Raw genomic sequence first — 23,883 nt, forward strand, 5'->3', positions numbered from 1 at the left:
CGGTATATATATATAAAATACACCATACATATATTAAAATAATATTTAAACATTGGACAGTTATCCATAAAGTATGAAAAAGCTGCTGATGGTGTGTTTGACCGAGAAGTAGCTGTAAGGAGATACTGTAAAAGTCCATTCTCTAAGATACAATTATGTGCATTATTATGACATTACTTCATAAAACTACTGAATTTGTTTGTAGTTTAATCTATTGTATTGTTTTTATACAATATTTTGAAGCAAAATGAGCCAAAAACACAAGCCACTAGCATTAAAATAATATGTGAACGTTGGACATTTATCCATGAAAGTATGGAAAAGCTGATGATGGTGTGTTTGACAGAGAAGTAGCCGGAAGGAGATAGTGTAAAAGTCCATTCTCTAAGTGTAAAAGTCCATTCTCTAAGATAAAATTATGTGCATTATGACATTACTTCATAAAACTACTGTAGTTGTTTGTAGTTTAATCTATTGTATTGTTTTTATACAATATTTTGAAGCAAAATGAGCCAAAACCACCAGCTACTAGTATTGAAATAATATTTGCACGTTGGACATTTATCTATGAAAGTATGGAAAAGCTGATGGTGGTGTGTTTGACAGAGAAGTAGCCGGAAGGAGATACTGCAAAAGTCCATTCTCTAAGATAAAATGATGCGCATAATTATGACATTACTTCATAAAACTACTGTAGTTGTTTGTAGTTTAATCTATTGTATTGTTTTTATACAATATTTTGAAGCAAAATGAGTCAAAAACACCAGCAACTAGCATTACAATAATATTTGAACGTTGGACATTTATCCACAAAAGTATGGAAAAGCTGCTGATGGTGTGTTTGACAGAGAAGTAGCCGGAAGGAGATACTGTAAAAGTATATTCTCTAAGATAAAATGATGTGCATTATTATGACATTACTTCACAAAACTACTGAAGTTGTTATTAGTTTATGTCCGCCCTGAGATCGGTAGGTTGGAGTTCAAATCCCAGCCGAGTCATACCAAAGACTATATAAAAATGGGACCCATTACCTCCCTGCTTGGCAGTCAGCATCAAGGGTTGGAATTGGGGGTTAAATCACCAAAATGATTCCCGGGCGCGGCGCCGCTGCTGCCCACTGCTCCCCAAGGGGATGGGTCAAATGCAGAGGACAAATTTCACCACACCTAGTGTGTGTGTGACAATCATTGGTACTTTAACTTTAACTTTAATCTATTGTATTGTTTTTATACAATAATTTGAAGCAAAACGAGTCAAAAACACCAGCCACTAGCATTAGATTAATAATTCAACATTGGACATTTATCCATGAAAGTATGGAAAAGCTGCTGATGGTGTGTTTGACAGAGAAGTAGCTGGAAGGATAGTGTAAAAGCCCATTCTCTAAGATAAAATTATGTGCATTATTATGACATTACTTCATAAAACTACTGTAGTTGTTTGTAGTTTATTCTCTAGTATTGTTTTTGTACATTTATTATCTAAAGGTTAGGTGTTTTTTTAAAAGGCATGTTACAAGTTAAAATGTTTCTGTTTTGAGGGAGAAGCAAGCACCAATCGAATTAATTTCAACACCGCAGAGTCAACATGTCAAAAGTTTTGACCTACATTGAATTAGTTTTAGCATCTTTCATGCACAACGTTGCATTTTTGACCTAAAAAAAACCGAGCTATTAAATGCACATATTTCAGTAGCTTTACATAGAATATATGGATTGTTAGCACATGGAAGCAATAAAAAGTTGCTGAGGAAACCAGCATGTGGAGAACATCAGAAAGTCATGCACCAGTGCAAGTGCAGCAGAAGGCAAATGGGCAGTTATGGGCGCTCTTAAATCATACTTAAGTTGCATTGTAGCTAAAGCAAACAGAGAAGTGGACCAGAACACTCCACGTCTACTATTAAAGACCAACATCACTGAATGGAGACTCGACTTAGGCAAGCTGCCTTTTTGCGTGTTCTTAAAGTTCAAAGCTTTTAACAACGTCACAATTAAAAATAACATTGAAAAATAACAACCATGACTGTGAAACGTTACAGATTAACATACAATAAAAATAGCGTGGAAACAATAGTAAAGAGACGTGCTTCGGCGTGCTGCTCACCAGCCAACGTGACGTTTAAACCTTTACAACTTTCAGTCACTTTTTTTTAAAGATACAACTTACCTAGTCCCGGACATTTTCTTTACATTGTAGAAAGAGCACACACACAAAAAAAAGGCGCAAACTGAGATAAAATTGAGTTGGAGTCCGAGGTGAAGGTCCACGCAGCACACTGCCGACTGTGGAGTAAAGAAGGAGGGACGAGGGAGGAGGAGGAGGGAGTGGGGGGTGGGGGGTGTCCTGGGAGGATGAAGACCAAAAACTCCGCCCCCTCGCACGTGAGTTTGGGACGTGGGCTATACGTGAACCATCCGAACTATTTGGAAACGACTCGCGGCGAACGAGTAAGATGCTTTGTTGCGACTCGGAAGAGTCGACTCCCATCGACTTAGAGCGGCTGTTCTGACGAATCGAGCGACTTTGTCAAAGAGAGCTACCCGTCGCTACTGAGCATGCGCATCAAATTGTCCTCGAAACAAATAGAAATGTTTTGATTTTTATTAAGGATCCCCATTAGCTGGTTGCCTCAACAACCCACTAGTCTTCCTGGGGTCCACAATTCAATACAATTACAAGTAAAAGCATATGATTATAACTACACAATACAGAAAACAATAAAAAAATAAAAGCATCAATAAGAAAACAAAGCAAACAATTTACAGTCACAGAATAATAATTACCATATAAATGTAACTACACAATATAAAACCAAACATATCATCAACGAGCGAACTAATTTAAAGACTCAGATAAAATATTACTTTATTTTAAAAAAACCTGTTTACTTTCAGTGCCGTTGAGAATTGGAGGCAGGTTATTCCAGAGCGATAAAGATCTATAAATAAAAGATTTCCGCAAAGCATTCTTCCTGGGACGAGGGAGTACAAAATGCCCCTCACTGGACGCCCTGGTATTATGATCATGTATAGTGCTATACTGTGAACTCTTTGGGCCATGAGAAAAGGAGGAGTTTTACTACCGGTTACTGATTTGAACAATATAAGAGTATTAGCTGACAAAATGAACTACTTAGTGTAGATTTACGTCGTGTATACTTTGTCACTCGCACTACAAATATTTTTTATTTATTTAAATCACTGCAACTGGTAGCTCGACAAAACAACTTGATTCAACAGAACACGGATAATCAACCCTATTTTTTTTATTTGTTGCATTAATAGCAAATAGTGGCAAATACTAGAGTGATGGGATCAAACATGGGATCGATATTTTTAAGTTATTTTATTTATTTTCACAAATGTGTGTTTTTGACGCGTTGTTTAAATATATTACATTCTTAGACTTTGTTCCACACAGTAGCTCAGTTACAAAGGATGGAAAGGATAATGCAGGTATAAAGTAGACTAAAAAAATACCGTAGTAGCAAAATAAAATATAATATTTACATATTATATATACAGTATATGATATACTGATATATTAATAATAATAATACCTGGGATTTATATAGCGCTTTTCTAAGTACCCAAAGTCGCTTTACATGTTAAAAACCCATCATTCATTCACACCTGGTGGTGGTAAACTACTTTCGTAGCCACAGCTGCCCTGGGGTAGAATGACGGAAGCGTTATATTATGTTATATTTTTATATAATATATACAATATATAACAATGACCATGTACAATATTACAGTGTATGTAACAGCTGCAGCGTAAAATAGAGAGTAGATCCAGCAGAAAATAGACATTATAAACAAAGACAGGTAGTATGGTACTATTGTAATGTTTACAAATAGGGATGTCCGATAATGGCTTTTTGCCGATATCCGATATTGTCCAACTCTTTAATTACCGATATCAACCGATACTGATATATACAGTCAGGGAATTAACACATTATTATGCCTAATTTGGACAACCAGGTATGGTGAAGATAAGGTCCTTTTTTTAAATATTAATAAAATAAAATAAGATAAATAAAACAAAACATTTTCTTGAATAAAAAAGAAAGTAAAACAATATAAAAACAGTTACATAGAAACTAGTAATTAATGAAAATTAGTAAAATTAACTGTTAATGGTTAGTACTATTAGTGGACCAGCAGCACGCACAACCATGTGTGCTTACGGACTGTATCCCTTGCAGACTGTATTGATATATATTGATACATAATGTAGGAACCAGAATATTAATAACAGAAAGAAACAACCCTTTTGTGTGAATGAGTGTAAATGGGGGAGGGAGGTTTTTTGGGTTGGTGCACTAATTGTAAGTGTATCTTGTGTTTTTTATGTTGATTTAATAAAAAAAAACAAGAAAAAAACAACAAAAAACGATACCGATAATAAAAAAAAACGATGCCGATAATTTCCGATATTACATTTTTAAAGCATCTCTATTTACAAACTAAGGGGAATACGTTATAGGACACAGCAGGGCTTTGGTGGATGTTGCTTTTGCACAATTAAAAAGTTTAAATAACTGCACCAAATGAGGCATCTTTGGGGACCCCTGCATTAGGGCTTGTTGATACAAAGAAAGAACTAAGTTCTCTCTGGGAGCCGAGCCACAGAAAAGAGCTGAAATTCCCATCGCTGGTCTTTTTCTGTTTGCTTAATTTTTACATTTTACTAAATAGGACTTCTGTACTTGAATTTATTTAACTTTTTTTTTAATTTTTTTAAATCAAACAAGACATGTCTCAGTTGAGCTGTTTTACCTGTAGCCTCGAAACACAACTCAGTGTTTAGTATGTGCATGTGAAATGTCGCTATAATAATCTAATTATTACGGAACCATAAAGCGACACTAAGTGTTACCATACGGACAAACAGCGACCTCTGCTGGACACTTGATGGTCAAACAAGACTTTATTCACAATGACTACCAGCACTCAGGCAAACTGCTAGAGGGGGAAAAAAAGTGGGAGAAAAGGTAGATCGCTTAAAATCACATCATCAGGTTCATAACGTTGTTGTGTTCCTCATAAATTCTATAGATCGATGTCTTCACAGTGAATCCTTTGAAGTGCTTTTCCCATGTAAAGAAGCAAAAGACAAATTGCAGGCGTCAGAATTTCCTCATTCAACATTCCTCTATCTACAAGTCTCCCTGTTTCAACTCACACAGTGAGGTCCGCCTCTTCGCTATTATAAAAATATTGTAAACATTTATATTAATTGCACAACATACATTCAATTACAAACTGTACTGTACAGCACACGGCGTTTCTGTATCATTATCCTGTAGCACCATGGTATATATTATATAGCAAGCTGGATGGAGACTGTGTGGTACTGACAATACAAAGGTGGGGAATGGAGTTAGCTATGACACGAATACACTACATTGCCAAAAGTATTTGGCCACCCATCCAAATGATGAGAATCAGGTGTCCTAATCAGTTGGCCCGGCCACAGGTGTATAAAATTAGGCAGTTAGGCATGGAGACTGTTTCTACAAACATTTGTAAAAGAATGGGGCCGCTCTCAGGAGCTCAGTGATTTCCAGCGTGGAACTGTCACAGGATGCCACCTGTGCAACAAATCCAGTCGTGAAATTTCCTCGCTCCTAAATATTCCAAAGTCAACTGTCGGCTTTACTATAAGAAAATGGAAGAGTTTGGGAACAACAGCAACTCGGCCACGCAAAGAGGTCGCAGACTTTCTGCACAGTCAGTTGCTACAGAGCTTCCAAACTTCATGTGACCTTCCATTTAGCCCACGTACAGTACGCAGAGAGCTTCATGGGATGGGTTTCCATGGTAGAGCAGCTGCATCTAAGCCATACATCACCAAGTTCAATGCAAAGCACGTCGCCACTGGACTCTAAAGCAGTGGAGAAGCGTTCATGGAGTGATGAATCACGCTTTTACATCTGGCAATCTGATGGACCAGTCTGGGTTTGGAGGTTGCCAGGAGAACGGTACATTTCGGACTGCATTGTGCCGAGTGTGAAATTTGGTGGAGGAGGAATTATGGTGTGGGGTTGTTTTTCAGGAGTGGGGCTTGACCCCTTAGTTCCAGTGAATGGAACTTTGAATGCTCTAGCATACCAAAACATTTTGGACAATTCCATGCTCCCAACCCTTGTGGGAACAGTTTGGAGCGGGCCCGTTCCTCTTCCAACATGACTGTGCACCAGTGCACAAAGCAAGGTCAATAAAGACATGGATGGTGTGGATGAACTTGACTGGCCTGCACAGAGTCCTGACCTGAACCCGACGGAACACCTTTGGGATGAATTAGAACGGAGACTGAGAGCCAGGCCTTCTCCACCAACATCAGTGTGTGACCTCACCAACGCAATTTTGGAAGAATGGTGGAAAATTCCTTTAAACACACTCCAAAACCTTGTGGACAGCCTTCCCAGAAGAGTTGAAGCTGTAATAGCTGCAAAAGGTGGACCCATATCATATTGAACCCTATGGGTTAGGAATGGGATGGCACTTCCAGTTCATATGCGAGTCAAGGCAGGTGGCCAAATACTTTTGGCAATGTAGTGTATTTTGGACGGTTGGGTTGATCAGACCCGCCTCAATGAGGACATTCATGAGAGTAAAGTTCAACTATGATACAAAAGATCATGGCGAAAGGTCAGTTATACAATTCAAAGTCCACATTCGTACAGAAGTATTTGCACGGACAATAAAAAAATATGCGGTGGGTGGTATTGCTAGGGTTAAGCGTGTGCCACAAAACTACATGAATGGGTAGCAGCAGCTCGGTCCGCTCATGTCCAGTGTCTCATGGGTGATTAAAGCTAATTCTTATTATCTACAAAGCAGTGTAGGCCCAGGAGCTTGCGCATCACAGAGTGTCCCGACATTTGACGTGTGGACGTTCATAGTTGATGGGAGCTTACACGGGGAATGAAAAGTGCCAGGATGAACGGAGGCTCCCCTCGCAGTTTCTTTACGCCTCTTATCGGTATCTCCGTCATAAATCCGAACCCAGACTAATGAAGTACAGGTTCCGGTCCATCGGCGCGTGTCGTGTGTGGTCGGTCGTGGGAGAGTTTAACCCACCCATCCTTCCCAAATCTGGCCCCTGTCAAGAGAACATAGCAAAGTTCACGTGTGATTTGTGGTAATTACTACTTCACCAAGCAAGGCTCCGGTCTGAAGTGGTCTGATCCTAGAAGTAAGAAAACGACAATACAATACAGCGACAGTCGACATGATACGACAGGACAGAACAGGGCGTCTGCATTGCCATGTTTACTTGAAAGGATTGCCAGTGACTTGCGGTGACATTCATGGCTGGTGAGGCTGACTTATTTCTTAAACCTTTGAACCTTGCTCAGTGGCCTTGTGGTTAGCGTGTCCGCCCTGAGATCGGTAGGTCGTGAGTTCAAACCCCGGCCGAGTCATACCAAAGACTATAAAAATGGGACCCATTACCTCCCTGCTTGGCACTCAGCATCAAGGGTTGGAATTGGGGGTTAAATCACCAAAATGATTCCCGAGCGCGGTCACCGCTGCTGCTCACTGCTCCCCTCACCTCCCAGGGGGTGGCACAAGGGGATGGGTCAAACGCAGAGAGTAATTTCACCACACCTAGTGTGTGTGTGACTATCTATTAACTTTGAACTTGTGCTCTCGGTTGCTCAATAACAGGATAAACATAAAAACTAAGAAACATTTGTGGTCCTACCTTTATTTGCATACCAAATTCTGTAAGTAACTGTTGGCTTGGAAAGAACTACCGAGTGTGCAGCTGCAGCGTTTATGGACTTAACAAAAGCATTAGACACAACTAATCAGAATATCTTACAGTGCAAATTACAACGATAAATCAGAGGGTTGGTCTTGAAGTGGGTATGATACTTAACCAATAGGGAACAATATGGGAAGCTAGTGCCGCATGCGGCTCTTTAGCGCCACCCAAGTGGCTCCCTGGACTAGAGATGTCCGATAATGGCTTTTTTTCCGATATCCTATATCCCGATATTGTCCAACTCTTATCTACCGATACCGATATCAACCGATAACGATATATACAGTCGTGGAATTAACACATTATTATGCCTAATTTTGTTGTGATGCCCCGCTGGATGCATTAAACAATGTAACAAGGTTTTCCAAAACAAATCAACTCAAGTTATGGAAAAAACAATTCCAACATGGCACTGCCATATTTATTATTGAAGTCACAAAGTGCATTATTTTTTTTAACATGCCTCAAAACAGCAGCTTGGAATTTGGGACATGCTCTCCCTGAGAGAGCATGAGGAGGTTGAGGTGGGCGGGGTTGAGTTGGGGCGTATATTGTAGCGTCCCGGAAGAGTTAGTGCTGCAAGGGGTTCTGGGTATTTGTTCTGTTGTGTTTATGTTGTGTTACGGTGCGGATGTTCTCCCCAAATGTGTTTGTCATTCTTGTTTGGTGTGGGTTCACAGTGTGGCGCATATTTGTAACAGTGTTAAAGTTGTTTATAAGGCCACCCTCAGTGTGACCTGTATGGCTGTTGACCAAGTATGCATTCACTTGTGTGTGTGAAAAGCCGTAGATATTATGTGATTGGGCCGGCATGCAAAGGCAGTGCCTTTAAGGTTCATTGGTGCTCTGTACTTCTCCCTACGTCCGTGTACACAGCGGCGTTTTAAAAAGTAATAAATGTTACTTTTTGTAACCGATACCGATAATTTTGAAACCGATACCGATAATTTCTGATATTACATATCGGCAGTCCGATATTATCGGACATCTCTACCCTGGACCTCTTTCAGAGATGTAAGAAAATGGAAAAAGTTGAAGAAAAAAAAAGTTTTTCTGTAGGAGGACAAACATGACACAAACCTTCCTAATAGTTCGAAATCCCACTGTTTATGTTATACATGCTTCACTGACGAGAGTATTTGGCAAGCACCGTTTTGTCGTACAAAATTCAGTGATCCTTGAACTCATCGTACTTTCTTTGCATGTACTACTTTCTCCGATGCTGCGCAGAAAGACGTGTTTTATGCCACTCCTTCTTTGTCTCATTTTGTCCACCAAACGTTTTATGCTGTGCGTGAATGCACAAAGGTGAGCTTTGTTGATTTGATTGATTTGCTGCAGTGCTTATAAGGCATTTTTGGTCAATCCATGACTGCAAGCTAATCGATGCTAACATGCTATTAAGGCTAGCTGTATGTACATATTGCATCATTATGCCTCGTTTGTAGGTATATTTGAGCTCATTTAATATCCTTTACTTATGTCCTCTGTGTATTTGATTTATATTTGCATGTCTCATGACACATTATCTGTATGTAATATTGGCTTTATTTCTGATAGTTGTTTGTGTGCCATGTTGTTCCAGACCACAGCAAACATTACCCAGCTTGCAAAGATTGTAATAAATATATTAAAAGACAGCCTGCCGTTTCCTTAAACTTGGACACACACATCTATACCGTTGGCCATTAAAAGCCAGTAATTTCCAGGAGTTATCTCATTCTCTGAGAAACCTCCATTTTACTAATGTTTTCCAATGTGTAGAATAAAAATTAAAATACAACATTTCTGTCAACGAAGATTTGCGTCAGCCTTTGATGGTAGGCTAATATAGCTAATATAGACACTTCATTATATTGCCTTTATTATAACACTTATGTAAGGCTTTTAATTTTTTGCGGCTCCAGACAGATTTATTTTTTGTATTTTTGGTCCAATATGGCTCTTTCAACATTTTGGGTTGCCGACCTCTGAGCTAGGCGAACACACGTCTACAGCTGTAAATATATCTGGCGGCGTACTCCAGGGATCAATACTGGGACCAGAATGGTTCAATCTCTGTAAAAACGACATTTGTAAAATTACAAAGGACTTAAAGTTAGTACATCTTGCAGACGATATAACTGCCTTTTGTTCAGGAGAGAGCACACAGAAGCTAAAACAAATGATAACAGAAGAAATTGACAAGAACAGATTATATTAGAATTTCAGTCAAACTAAAATATTGCTATTCATTAACAGTAGGAGAGAAAGTGTAATAATAGATGATAATATGAACTTCAAATCTAATATAAAAATGGGAATGATTTCTGGGTAGTTTAAATAGAGGCTCATAAAGGCAGTTTTTGTGGAATACAGACACGTTATTTTCTTCTCTGTAGAAAGATGGCAGCGACAAGCCCGTGCCAGCTCACAGTGAGGCGAAAAACTGTGTGCCTATTCCTCTACGGTTTATTGTCCCATTAGCAAATATAATGTCACACTTACGTTTGTACTTTAAAGACACTGCACAGGGTGTAGAAAACCAATGTGTAGATTAAATGTTTCTGATAACATTATATCAGCGACTACTTGCTGACTAACCAGACTTCAAGCCAGTTTGGAAGAGGATTGTGCAATCACAGGGTAGGCTTGGCTCGCCGCAGCCTCATCTCGACCCTGTATTTATGGCATTAGTTTATTTTGAACATGCATACGGTTGCAATATGGTGCATCACATATTTCCAATTTCTCATTACAACATGTCCGAAAGGGAGTAGGAAGATTCAGATCTTATTTAATCCTACCCCTTTTCTGTTTTATAGTAATAACTAAAATTTGTTGGTTCACTACTTGTACTCAATCTTTGACACAAACAATATCAACGAAGTGAATATTTAAGTAAGTTGTGATTCACATGAGATGAATGAGACTGTCATTTTTTGATAAGGTTTAGGATGTTTATCTGGATTCTTCTTCCTTGTACTTTAAACAGTTTCTTAAAATGGATCATATTGGTACACCGTTTGAATTATTTGCTTAATCCCTACCATATTTTAATTCCACATACTGATACAATTAATTAATTTTTCAAACTGAGACTCACTGACTTTGGCTCATTTTCTGTGAAGAACATATATCAGAATACATATTTAATGACCACACACCATACACCCCCCTACACATTTCTACTACATATAAGATGTCCGGGGTCCACTGGACCCGGGGCTAATAGAAGTGTGGAAATTGATGTTCTGTGTACCACACGCACCCACCCAACACACACACACACACACACACACACACACACACACACACACACACACACACACACACACACACACACACACACACACACACACACACACACACACACACACACACACACACACACACACACACACACACACACACACAGCAGGACTAGAAAGGAGGAGGACAGAGTGTAGGTACACAGAACATCAGTGGGTCAAATGTGCGAGAAAATGAGAGCAGACAGTGTTGACAAACAATGTTGCAACCTTGTGTGGGAACCGCAGGTGCAGAAACACAAAAGAAGAATCCCTGTGGGATGCAGAAACTGGCAGAGGAATTTTCCGTGCAACGTTCATATTGTTGTTACTCAGCCAGCGTTTGTGGGTCTGATGGACCCGTTGCATTTTGTGGCTTTTAATGCCTCACAATCAAACACTTTTCTGTTAAAATACTGAACAGATGTTTACCTTATCCCAATAAACATCTGTTCAGTATTTTAACATAAAAGTGTTTGATTGTGAGGCATTAAAAGCCACAAAATGCAACGGGTCCAGCACTTTTCTGTTAAAATACTGAACAGATGTTTACCTTATCCCAATAAACATCTGTTCAGTATTTTAACATAAAAGTGTTTGATTGTAAGGCATTGAAAGCCACAAAATGCAACGGGTCCATCAGACCCACAAACGCTGGCTGAGTAACAACAATATGAACATTACACAAGGGTTAAATGAAGATTTTTCATTTTCAAGATCCTAACCAACTTTTTTTGAAACACAATTAGTACATTTAAGCACGCCTTAGTAGTTATTTCCCCATATTTCTGCACAATAACTCAGATATGGTAACACTAGCGCAGGGGTCACCAACCTTTTTGAAACCAAGAGCTACTTCTTGGGTACTGATTAATGCGAAGGGCTACCATTTTGATACACACTTAAATAAATTGCCAGAAATAGCCAATTTGCTCAATTTACCTTTAACTCTATGTTATTATTAATAATTAATGATATTTACACTTAATTGAACGGTTTAAAAGAGGACAAAACACGAAAAAAACAACAATGAAATTTGGAAACATAGTTTATCTTCAATTTCGAATCTTTAAAATTCTAAATTCAACCGAAAAAAAAGAAGACAAAAACTTAAAAAAAATAATTTATGGAACATCATTAATAATTTTTCCTGGTTAAGATTAATTTTAGAATTTTGATGACATGTTTTAAATAGGTTAAAATCCAATCTACACTTTGTTAGAATATATAACAAATTGGACCAAGCTATATTTCTAACAAAGACAAATCATCATTTCTTCTAGATTTTCCAGAACAAACATTTTAAAATAAATTCAAAATACTTTAAAATAAGATTTAAATTTGACGTCTCACTGGGGTGAGTTTTCCTTGCCCGTATGTGGGCTCTGTACCGAGGATGTTGTTGTGGCTTGTACAGCCCTTTGAGACACTTGAGATTTAGGGCTATATAAATAAACATTGATTGATTGATTGATTGATTGTACAGATTTTCTAGATTTGCCAGAATAATTTTTTTGAATTTTAATTATAATAAGTTTGAAGAAATATTTCACAAATATTCTTCGTCGAAAAAACAGAAGCTAAAATGAAGAATTAAATTACAATTTATTTATTATTCTTTACAATAAAAAAATACATTTACTTGAACATTGATTTAAATTGTCAGGAAGGAAGAGGATGGAATTTAAAAGGTAAAAAGGTATATGTGTTTAAAAATCCTAAAATCATTTTTAAGGTTGTATTTTTTCTCTAAATTTGTCTTTCTGAAAGTTATAAGAAGCAAAGTAAAAAAATTAATGAATTTATTTAAACAAATGAAGACCAAGTCTTTAAAATATTTTCTTGGATTTTCAAATTCTATTTGAGTTTTGTCACTCTTAGAATTAAAAATGTCGGGCAAAGCGAGACCAGCTTGCTAGTAAATAAATACAATTTAAAAAATGGAGGCAACTCACTGTTAAGTGCTGCTATTTGAGCTATTTTTAGAACAGGCCGGCGGGCTACTCATCTGGTCCTTACGGGCTACCTGGTGCCCGCGGGCACCGCGTTGGTGACCTCTGCACTAGCGAGTAGTAGAGAATATGAAGTGATTTTCTGGTCCAGAACATATTTAGCTTTATTCATATTAATTTTTATACACTGATTTTTTTTTTTTTACACCTAATTTTTTACACACTGATTTTTTGTAAACTTAATTTTTTACACATAATTTTTACTGAATTTTTAAACAATGACTTTTTTTTTTTACACATACTTTTTACACGCTGACATTTTTTACACTGAATTTTAAAACACTGATTTTTGTTTCAATAACCACCCATCTTCTTCCGCTTATCCGTAGTTGGGTCGCGGGGGCAGCAGCCTAAGCAGGGAAGCCCAGACTTTCCTCTCCTCAGCCACTTCATCCAGCTCTTCCCGGGGGATCCCGAGGCGTTCCCAGGTCAGCCGGGAGACATAGTCTTCCCAACGTGTCCTGGGTCTTCCCCGTGGCCTCCTACCGGTCGGACGTGCCCTAAACACCTCCCTAGGGAAGCGTTCGGGTGGCATCCTGACCAGATGCCCGAACCACCTCATCTGGCTCCTAACATTTTCGGCATTATTGATGTAAAAAAAATCAGTTCACAAAATTCAAACGCAAAAAATTCAGTTGCATGAATTCAGTTAAAAAAACCAACAACTTTTAACTTCCCTAACAAATACTGGTTTGATATCATCATTGAACCTCATCTGCCAACAAAGGTTGCACGTCACGGATGTTTGGATTGATTGATTGATTGAAACTTTTATTAGTAGATTGCACAGTGCAGTACATATTCCGTACAATTGACCACTAAATGGTAACACCCGAATAAGTTTTTCAACTTGTTTAAGTCGGGGTCCACGTAAATCAATTCATGGTAATTTAAATGACAGCATGCTGTTAGGCAGACCTGGGCATTCTGCGGCCCGCGGGCCGCATCCGGCCCTTTGTGCGTCCCTGTCCGGCCCGCGTGAGGCCAATTATAAATTACAAAATCAATTTAAAAAAGTATCTATGTCGAGTGTGCAATACAACGGTGCTGCTTTTGTTTTGAAAATCGTTATTTGTATTACTTCCGTGTGGACATATGCGTGTGCGTGATTGTGAGTGAATGTGAACAGCTGCAATTACAAAATAAAGTTGAAAAAACATCTATGTCGTGCGCGCAATACAACTGTGCTGCTTTTATTTTGAAAAGTATTATTTATGGGCGTGTGTCCGTGTGTAACCTGCGAGTGAAGGTGCACATGCAGCGACAAGTGATGCACGGTTTACACCCGAGACGCTAAAAAGAGAAAAGTTGATGAGGAATGCCGTGTTTTCAACAAGGCATGAACTGCAAAGCAACGTCCCCTCTAAGGTGCGTGCCTGCGCAATTGCGCACTGCTCAAGCGTGCGCTGCGCGCAGCAAGTATATGCCGCGCACCAAATCAAATCCCATCTGAATTCTAAACATCCATCCATCCATCCATTTTCTACCGCTTATTCCCTTCGGGGTCGCGGGGGGCGCTGGAGCCTATCTCAGCTACAATCGGGCGGAAGGCGGGGTACAAAATAAACATATTTATTCTATGGAATTTTGCAATGCAACTTTGAGTGACAGTGACAACAAGCGGCCCTAATGGTGTTCGTCAACACCGTTCAATTGAACACCGTTCAATTATTGTAACGTCTATCGAGATGCTTCGAGGACAGGAATTATATCGATCACTTTATTGAGCAAAACTGTTTATATTCGGACATAACCACACCAAAAACATGAGTAAAACACTTCTATCTCGAAAAACTAGTCATTTTCTGCCGTACAAACCAGGCCAAAACCAACTTGTCATCTGTCACCAACACGCATAGCACTAAACCACTGGTGCGTTTATGGCCACACAAAAAGTCGGACAACTCAAACACCACACAAAGTTACACTATGACTCCTCAGTCATACGTGTGCTTATTTTACTGTCATTTATTATTAATGTTAATTTATTTATATTAGTCATGGAATGCTGTTACACACACTATGTTGAAGTATTACTATTATTATTAATTATTATTATTATTATTTATCTTACGGTATATATCAAAAATAATATTGAGCAAAATTTAATTGAAATATTGTCGATGTGGCCCTCCAGCAGTGCTCGGGTTGCTCATGCGGCCCCCGGTAAAAATTAATTGCCCACCCCTGCTGTTAGGCCATCTAGAGATTGAACAATATTGGTCCTAATATTGATCCCCAGTTACGCTGCAATATATATTTGCCTGTGTTTGCTTATCCGACATAAAATACATTTATAACAGAGTTCAATGGACAAATACCTTTTTTATGCCTACCTTGACCGCAAGTCACTGATGTTTGCAATACAGGTGCATGGAATTTAAGTGACAGCATGCTGGTAGGCCACATGAGCAAAGTAAAATGTGGTTGGAAGGGGGGGAGCTTGACTAGCTACAAGAGAAACAGACGGGGGTATGACAAACTCACAGCGACTTGGAGGACGGTTTCTTCACTTTTGGCCTCTTTCGACGATGAACTGGCCTGAAGCATGCACAGCACGGTTATACACGTGCAGAGCAAATGTAGACAAACACACAGGTGTAAACACACACACACAAGGACAGACAGCAGAGACAATTAATTAGACTTCATAACGAAAAAGAGCATGTTTGCATTGTGGCCGTCACAGGCTTCTGTTTGAAGGGATCGGTTTCAGTTTAATTTGAGAAAACACTCGGGAAGTTAAAACCGCCCTGGGGCTTCTTTTTGTAACATGAATTCCATCTGTGAGAGTGTGTAAAAGTAATCAGGAGGAAAGAGAGGGAACACAATACCTGTATTCACTAAAGTAGTTTCGTTCTTTGCCTCCTGAAAAGAAATGGAAGTAACATAAGTCTCGCACAGACATGAGCGGAGACGCCACACTCGATCATGTTTGCCTTCGGCGGCTTCTTCCTCACCCTTCTCAGGGTTGCACTGCTTATGTCCCTTGCACCCACGCAACTCCATGAGCTGTTGATGCAGGGAATTCAAAGCGTCGCGGTCCAGGCTGCTGACAGCGTTCATCAGCTGCAAGCACAATACCAAAAAAACCCAATTTGAAATCGTAAGGCCCCCTGCCTGAAATGGAAAGTCGGCACATGTTTGTGAGCTGGGAAGTCATTTCCTGTCTGGATACCTGGTAGGGGTCAGTGTTGAGGTCGAAATACTCCAGGAAACCAGTAGCAAATTCACAGAAGAGGAAGTTGTGTGTGTCATTGATGGTCCGCAGGCACCAGTACGTGTTGTTGTTGGCGCTGGTGCATGCGCAGAATGGGCCCACTGAGGGAGGGAAGGGTGGAAAACGGATGTCACAACTTTGTTTTCATCATACCTGTACTGGGATGCTAAACATAGACCATGTTTCCACCGAGCAGCACAGTTTGGATCATTCCATCCTTCTATCTGTGGTGTTCTTTCCATACAACACACGGTATTTGTCGGAGTACAAGGTTGTTTAGTGGTACCTCAACTTCAGAGGGTTTATTAGGCAAGCAAAAATAAGAGTTACCGGCCTCCCCGCCATTAATTGGTGTAGCAAATATCACCGGGAACCCCGTAACACAGACCTGGGCGAATTAAGGCCCGGGGGCCACATGCGGACCGTTCAGCTTTTCAATCTGGCCCGCCGGACATTCCCAAAAATGTTTTTTAGATCTTTAAGATGGAAACTGTAGCTGCCATTATGATGTGCAGTGATGTTTTCAAATAACCGTAAGTCTTGAACTATAAAAAGTATTTCAATGGTTGGAATCTGCGCTTTTGCATGATATAGTACAGGGGTCGGCAACCCGCGGCTCCGGAGCTGCATGCGGCTCTTTCACCACTCTGATGCCGCTCAACTGCATACTTACAACCCACCCTCCCGATGTTTTTGGTGGTAGCGGGGGTGTATAATGTAGCCCGGAAGAGTTAGGGATGCATGGGATTCTGGGTATTTGTACTGTTGTGTTTATGTTGTGTTACAGTGCGGATGTTCTCCCGAAATGTGTTTGTCATTCTTGTTTGGTGTGGGTTCACAGTGTGGCGCATATTAGTAAGAGTGTTAAAGTTGTTTATATCACCACCGTCAGTGTAACATGTATGGCTGTGGACCAAGTATGCCTTGCTGTCACATACGTGTGCAAGCAGAAGCTGCATACAACATGTACCTGGACTTGCACGTTGTCAATGCTGGTTGTAGAGGGCGCAATTATTGTTGTTTGGGTGAAAATCAGCAGACATTCGAGAGAAACGTGGACTTAAATTTCGGGGATCTCCCGCTAAAATAGGGAGAGTTGGCAAGTATGACGCTGTCAAGCACCATTCATATAAAACTCGTGGTCCGCACTAACATTACATTTTCATATTAAGATGCGGGCTGCGTGTTTGAAACCCCTGGTTTATACATAGCACAAAGCAAAAAAAAACTTTGTATGGAGTGTTATTTCATTTTAAATTTCAAAAGAGTTTTGTGGCTCCCATTGTTTTCTTTAATTTGTGAAACTGGTCAAAATGGCTCTTTGAGTGGTAAAGGTTGCCAACCCCTGATATAGTAGTTACCATGGTAATCTAATTACCGTATTTTCCGCACTATAAGGCGCACCTAAAAACCTCCAATTTTGTCAAAAGCTGACAGTGCGCCTTATAATCCGGTGCGCCTTATATATGGACCAATATTGAGCCTCCAACAGGTAAAAGTTTCAATCAATCAATCAATCGCAACTACGTTAAGCGGCCGCCGACTTCATTTCCCCCCATCTTCATTTTCCCCCGTAGAAGAAGAAGAAGAGCGCGGTGCATGCTGGGATATATGACTGTGCGAGGCGTGCCGTTTCATCTCCATTTGTTTGTTTATGTAAAGACCCCAAAATGGCTCCTATTAAGAGACACGCTTACGACGCAGAGTTTAAACTTAAGACGATCAGTCACGCAGTAGAACACGGGAATAGAGCAGCAGCGACACTGACTCGATTAATGACGACTTCGACGAGATGCCGTATTCGCCCAACTGTTTAATTTGGACACTGAAGAAGAAGAATTAGAGGGATTCATGGATGAGGAATAACTTCATAAAGTGAGCTTTACATGTTTATTTTGTGTGTTGTGTTGTGTGACATTAACGTTTGAGCAACGTTGAGTTATTGACATATTGTTATTGCTCTGCACTATTTCGAGTGTTACTATATTGTGATTGCACTAACGTTTGATTTACCGTAACAGTATCACTGGTTTTTACCTGTTTATTGAATCAGGGAAAAGTTCCCCTCCACTATGTGATATAAATGTTGCACTACGTGTTGTACCTTGCTGTTGTTAAAAGATCAACAAAACACCACGTCACTGACTTTACCTGGGGAAAATAATAAAACAGCTGTTTATTCATTTTGGGAGTGAACGGAGTTGTCAGAACGCTGGTTTGTAATCTATTAATAAAGTTTGACTGACCTATCTGACTGTTTTGTTGACATTTGTTGCATAATGTAACCCCAGCCTCTACTGTAGCGTCTACAGTGTTTCCCATAAACTGCCAAGATACCTGTGGCGGTGGGGGCGTGGTTATGGGCGTGGTCACCATGACATCATCAAGTAATTTGCATTATTTACTACAATGATATGATTTTCTCTAAAAAGGCTCAAAACATGTATACTTACTAATTAATAATAACAGTTTTGTTTTAAACGTCCGTCCATCCATCCATCCATCCATCCATCCATCCATCCATCCATCCATCCAGCCATCCATTTTACAATATAATTACAACACTTTATGTACATATTTATATACAGATTTGAACAATAAGTTATTCACTGAAATATATTTATTAATTGTGGTTCTTACAAAAAATATATCTTATAAAATATAAAAGCTAAAGTGTCTCTTAAAGCTCTGCCCCTTTAATTAGTGCATACTAAATAATTTAACTTTAGCCTTCTACTACAACCATATTATTTACCAGCAACATAAAGTGAAACAGAAGCAGAAGTGTCCTGCCACAGTCAGTAACAAATAAACAGAAAACAGTAGTGGTCAAATACAAATAAGGCAACAAGAGAAGTATCCTACACTTCTCTTTTGTAAAGTAAATCTGAACAGCCTATATAGGCATCTACATCAACTATATGATTTGCCTGAGAAGCTGGACAGGACAAAAAAAAAAAAAAAAAAAATTTGTGGCGGACGTAATTCTTTCGTGGCGGGCCGCCACAAATAAATGAATGTGTGGGAAACACTGGTCTATTCTATGCGCCTTATAATGCGGTGCGCCTTATATATGAACAAAGTTTTAAAATATGCCATTAATTGAAGGTGTGCCTTATAATCCGGTGCGCCTTATAGTACGGAAAATACGGTAGAAACTATGGTAATCTAAGTCACAGCAGCTCAGACGAGGCACCAAGCAGTGTGGGTGGGAAGCTTTTCCACAGAGTGTTTCCAGAGCGACCAGCCTGAAATGCGGGTGTCAGGGACAGACGCGGAAGTAGATTTTTACAACAAAGTTGTAAAGCTTAGTGATATATCAGATGTATCAGATTGTTGGTGTTTTGTTTTTTTACCCTTCGCGTTCATATTTCGTTGTGTTTATTGCATTTTTGTTGCGTTTTGCTTAATTGTAAAATATGTCGATCGAGAGGGGGTGTGACGTTCATATGTTGTCGATATTCAGTGTTTTATCGTTCATAGAAAAATGGAAAATTCCATTTTGTTTTTTAAGGCGGTCTGTCATCACGTTTTTAGCATTCAATCAGACATTATTGTGAGGTTTTGTATTAGTGTTCCTAAAAATAGATATACCGGCCCCCAGACACATTTTTTTCTCTAAATTTGGCCCCTGAGTCAAAATAATTGCCCTGGCCTGCCGTAACATATGCCCAAAACATCGCTCGCATTGATTCATAGCTAAAGATTGACATATATTTGTTTTTCCGACCATGGGAAGGCAGAGAGTGAGTGTGAAGGACAGTGCTGAGAAGAAAAAAAAAGGTATGAGATTCATTGAATTAAAGAAAGAAATCATCAAAAACATGTCTGAGCATGTCGCTAATTTGTGCGTCTCACTGCTAGCCTGCACCATACTGAAGCAGAATGAGTCCAACGCCAGTCACGAATGTAAAAATATTATTCAAACGGCGGACATTTATCCATTAAAAAAAAAAGAAGGAAAAACTGCTGATGGTGTGTTTGACGCAAGGAGATACCGTACAAGTCCAATCTCCAAGGAAAATAGATAGATAGATAGTACTTTATTGATTCCTTCAGGAGAGTTCCCTCAGGAAAATTAAAATTCCAGCAGTAGTGTACAGAATTGAGATCGAATTTAAAAAGTAAAAAGTAAATAATGGGGGTATAAATGGAAATAAAATAGAAAATATAACAATAAGAATAAAAATAAAAAAGCAACAATAAGAATAAAAGTATAACAGTAAAAATAAGAATATAACAAGAGAAACTATGCAGTAGCGACCATGTTATGAAAATGTATAGTACTGTTAATTGCACTGTTTTGTGTTGCAGTTTATTTCAGTATTGTTATTGTTTTGCATCCCCTGTACTGCTGTACATTATCATTACATCACTTCATAAAACTACTGTAGTTGTTGGTAGTACATTCTGTCGTACCATTTTCCATACAGTATTTCTTATCTAAATGTTTGTTTTTCCTTTTAAAAGGCATGTTGAAATTATGGAGTTTTGTGGGGGGCCATACACCCATATTGGATGTAATCATATACAAATTCTGTAATTATATACTAAATATATTGATGTACTATAATACAGTATAATGTACACTATAGTATATACTAAATAATTTTGTTAAGTAAGGTCATGTATTACCGTATTTTTCGGACTATAAGTCGCAGTTTTTTTCATAGTTTGGTGCGACTTATACTCAGGAGTGACTTGTGTGAAATTATTAACACATTACCGTAAAATATCAAATAATATTATTTAGCTCATTCACGTAAGAGACTAGACGTTTACGATTTCATGGGATTTAGCGATTAGGAGTGACAGATTGTTTGGTAAACGTATAGCATGTTCTATATGTTATAGTTATTTGAATGACTCTTACATACCAGGCACGTTCTCAGTTGGTTATTTATGCGTCATATAACGTACACTTATTTGGCCTGTTCACTATTCTTTATTTATTTTCAAGTTTATTATTCTTCGGTCAATCGTCAACAAAATAAACAAACAGTTGTACATTCATAAATTGAAAATGAAAATGTTGCGGACCGAAAGGGTTTAGGCTGAAGTTGAACACTTATTGCGCCTAACCCTATAAACAATGTCAAGTACAAAATAAACTTCCGAAAATTATTAAAATATCCTTTGTACAACATATTATAAACACACATTATACATAACATAAACACAATTCAATTATATACACAGTAAAGGCATGTGAAATATCCTTGTAGACATGTTAAACCTCTGTACCAATTTATATACTATATACAATTAATTAAATTGCCTTTCAAATGTCTATTCCTGGTGTTGGGTTTTATCAAATAAATTTCCCCAAAAAATGCGACTTATACTCCAGTGCTACTTATATATGTTTTTTTCCTTCTTTATTATGCATTTTCGGCCGGTGCGACTTATACTCCGGAGCTACTTATACTCCAAAAAATACGGTATATCTGACTGATGGGGAAGGACATTATAAGCTTTTGCTTCTTTCTGCTCCTTACCATGCTTTTTAATTTTTTAATTTATTTTGTTAAAATTGTACCGATAGAGTATTTTTGGATTTTGTGATCGAAATAAAGAATAAAGTCAAAAGTCAAGTTATTTGTTAGTTCTCACTTGTCCAGAAGGGGGCGGTCTGCCAGTGATGATTGTCATGAGTAAAGCAGGTGAGGCCCGGCATGCTGCAGGTGTCGTTGTTCTGGAGCCTTTTGAGGAATTTACGAAGTTTCTTTCTACGCTTCTGCTCCTTCTGCATCCACTGGGCCTTCTGCTTTGACGGCATTCTGATGGGAAGGAAAACACATATTATAACCCTGACACATGGAAATCTCTGCATTGATAACCAGCGCTCATTGTGTGAATGCTCCAAAGCATTCACACATACGGTTTTCTACACCAAAATTCATCTATTTACTCAACTACTTCTTCTTCTTCTCCAGATTTTGGCGTGCTTTACCTTCCACATTTTTCACCCGAGTCAAACCGTTCCGACTTCAAACTGTTCAGCCTATTAAGGAATCGCAGGCTTTCCCTTGACAAATTCCAAAAACTCCCAGATTTCCCAGAATTCCAGGTTTTCCGGGACATTTTTCCCCATTCAAAATGAATTGGCCATTTTTCAAACTTCCATCATGTCCACATTTTTCAACCTATTCAAACTATTCCACCTTCAACATATTTCACTATTTTGGAAATTCAAACTTCCTTTTTTCCCAAGTTAAAAGAAATTCCAGGATTTTCCAGAATTCCTGGTTTTCCAAAGCCCTATTTCCACCCTTTTTTCTGGCGACTACTCCTTCCACATTTTTCAACGCATTTCAACCGTTCTACCGTCAAATCATTCCTCTTAATCAGGACAAAAAAACAAAGTTGTTTTTTGAACTGGAAAAATTCCCGGTTTTCCCGAAATTCCAGGAATTCCGTAATACCATTTCTCAATTCAACATGTTACTACTTCAACATTCCTCGACCGATTTGAAACATTTCAACACCAACCATTTCAACTTATTCAGACCAGTCACGTTTTTTTTTTTTTTTTATAATTTTCACAAAAATTCCTGCTTTTCCCGAAATTCCCAATTTTTGGGGAAATTCCCACTGAAATGAATCGGACATTCTTCAAAGTTCCACAACTCCCACATTTTCCATCTGATTCAAACCGTTTCAACTTCAAAATGTTCAGCCTGTTCAGGAATTGTGTGCTCTACTTCAACAATTCTAAATTTTTTTCCCCATATTTCCCATAATTCCTTTTTTTTGTGCATTTACCCCATTCGAAATGAATTGGCCATTTTTCAAACTTATATCTTCAACCCATTCAAACTATTCCACCTTCAACACATTCCACCATTCGGGAAATTCAAACTACCATTTTTTCCAAGTTCAAAAAAATTCCAGATTTTCCTGAAATTCCCTAATACCATTTACTACTTCATCATTTCTTTCCCAATTTAAACAGTTCCAACACCAACCAATTCAGCTCATTTAGGACATTCACGGTCCTAATCATTTTCAAACAATCCCACTTTTCCCAAAATTCACAAATTTCCAGGAAGTTCCCATTGAAATGAATGGGTGATTTTTCCAAGTTTCACAATTCCCACATTTTTCAACCTATTCAAACCATTCCAACATTAACACATTCCTCTTATCCTGGACATTCAAACTAACACTTTCCAAAGTTCCAAACATTTAACATTCAAACTATTCCTACATTCATACTACATTCTGTCAGCATTTCACTTCATCTTCAGCATTGCAGCATTCACACGCAATTCCTTCAGGAATTGCCTCTTCTAGTTATGTTTAAATGACTCTTACCTGAGGGAATGCACGCGCCCAGTGCTCAACATAAAGTTTTCTTTACTCTCCAGCAGATAACTGTAAAAAAATAAAAATAAATACAAAAACATTGTAAAAATGGAGCACAAAAACTACGAATAAAATAAAACCTTTCTGTTTCTAACCTGGGTGTGCTACACTGACACTCCTCTGGCCGCACCTTTTTCAGGTGACCTTTGACGTCACGCAGGTTCTTTATTTTGGTCTGCAAGGTTTCAATCTACAAATGAGCAAGCACCGACACGGCTTAGCATGC

At 38.7% G+C, this 23,883-nt stretch overlaps 2 protein-coding genes across 5 annotated transcripts in view; both read right to left on the reverse strand.

Moving 5' to 3' along the window:
* Nucleotides 1-2,316, reverse strand: part of arhgap46a (Rho GTPase activating protein 46a) — a 99,156-nt gene extending 96,840 nt beyond the window's left edge. For both annotated transcript variants that reach the window (XM_062046570.1, XM_062046562.1), the window contains exon 1: nucleotides 2,173-2,316. In XM_062046570.1, coding sequence (XP_061902554.1) covers nucleotides 2,173-2,186 — 14 coding nt within the window. In that variant the 5' untranslated portion in view covers nucleotides 2,187-2,316. The remainder of the gene's footprint in view (nucleotides 1-2,172) is intronic.
* Nucleotides 2,317-4,931: 2,615 nt separating this feature from the next.
* sulf2a (sulfatase 2a) overlaps nucleotides 4,932-23,883 on the reverse strand; it is a 191,723-nt gene continuing 172,771 nt past the window's right edge. For 2 of the 3 annotated variants that reach the window (XM_062046591.1, XM_062046583.1), the window contains exons 15-22: nucleotides 23,753-23,847; nucleotides 23,607-23,666; nucleotides 21,903-22,069; nucleotides 16,248-16,390; nucleotides 16,030-16,138; nucleotides 15,904-15,937; nucleotides 15,557-15,610; nucleotides 4,932-7,119 (exon numbers count right to left, since the gene is read on the reverse strand). In XM_062046591.1, the coding sequence (XP_061902575.1) occupies nucleotides 7,089-7,119; nucleotides 15,557-15,610; nucleotides 15,904-15,937; nucleotides 16,030-16,138; nucleotides 16,248-16,390; nucleotides 21,903-22,069; nucleotides 23,607-23,666; nucleotides 23,753-23,847 (693 nt within the window). In that variant the 3' untranslated portion in view covers nucleotides 4,932-7,088. The remainder of the gene's footprint in view (nucleotides 7,120-15,556; nucleotides 15,611-15,903; nucleotides 15,938-16,029; nucleotides 16,139-16,247; nucleotides 16,391-21,902; nucleotides 22,070-23,606; nucleotides 23,667-23,752; nucleotides 23,848-23,883) is intronic. The other variant, XM_062046599.1, reaches the window with a different exon arrangement.

The sequence above is a fragment of the Entelurus aequoreus genome, linkage group LG01 (genome assembly GCF_033978785.1).
Source record: "Entelurus aequoreus isolate RoL-2023_Sb linkage group LG01, RoL_Eaeq_v1.1, whole genome shotgun sequence".
Classification (NCBI taxonomy): Eukaryota; Metazoa; Chordata; class Actinopteri; order Syngnathiformes; family Syngnathidae; genus Entelurus; species Entelurus aequoreus.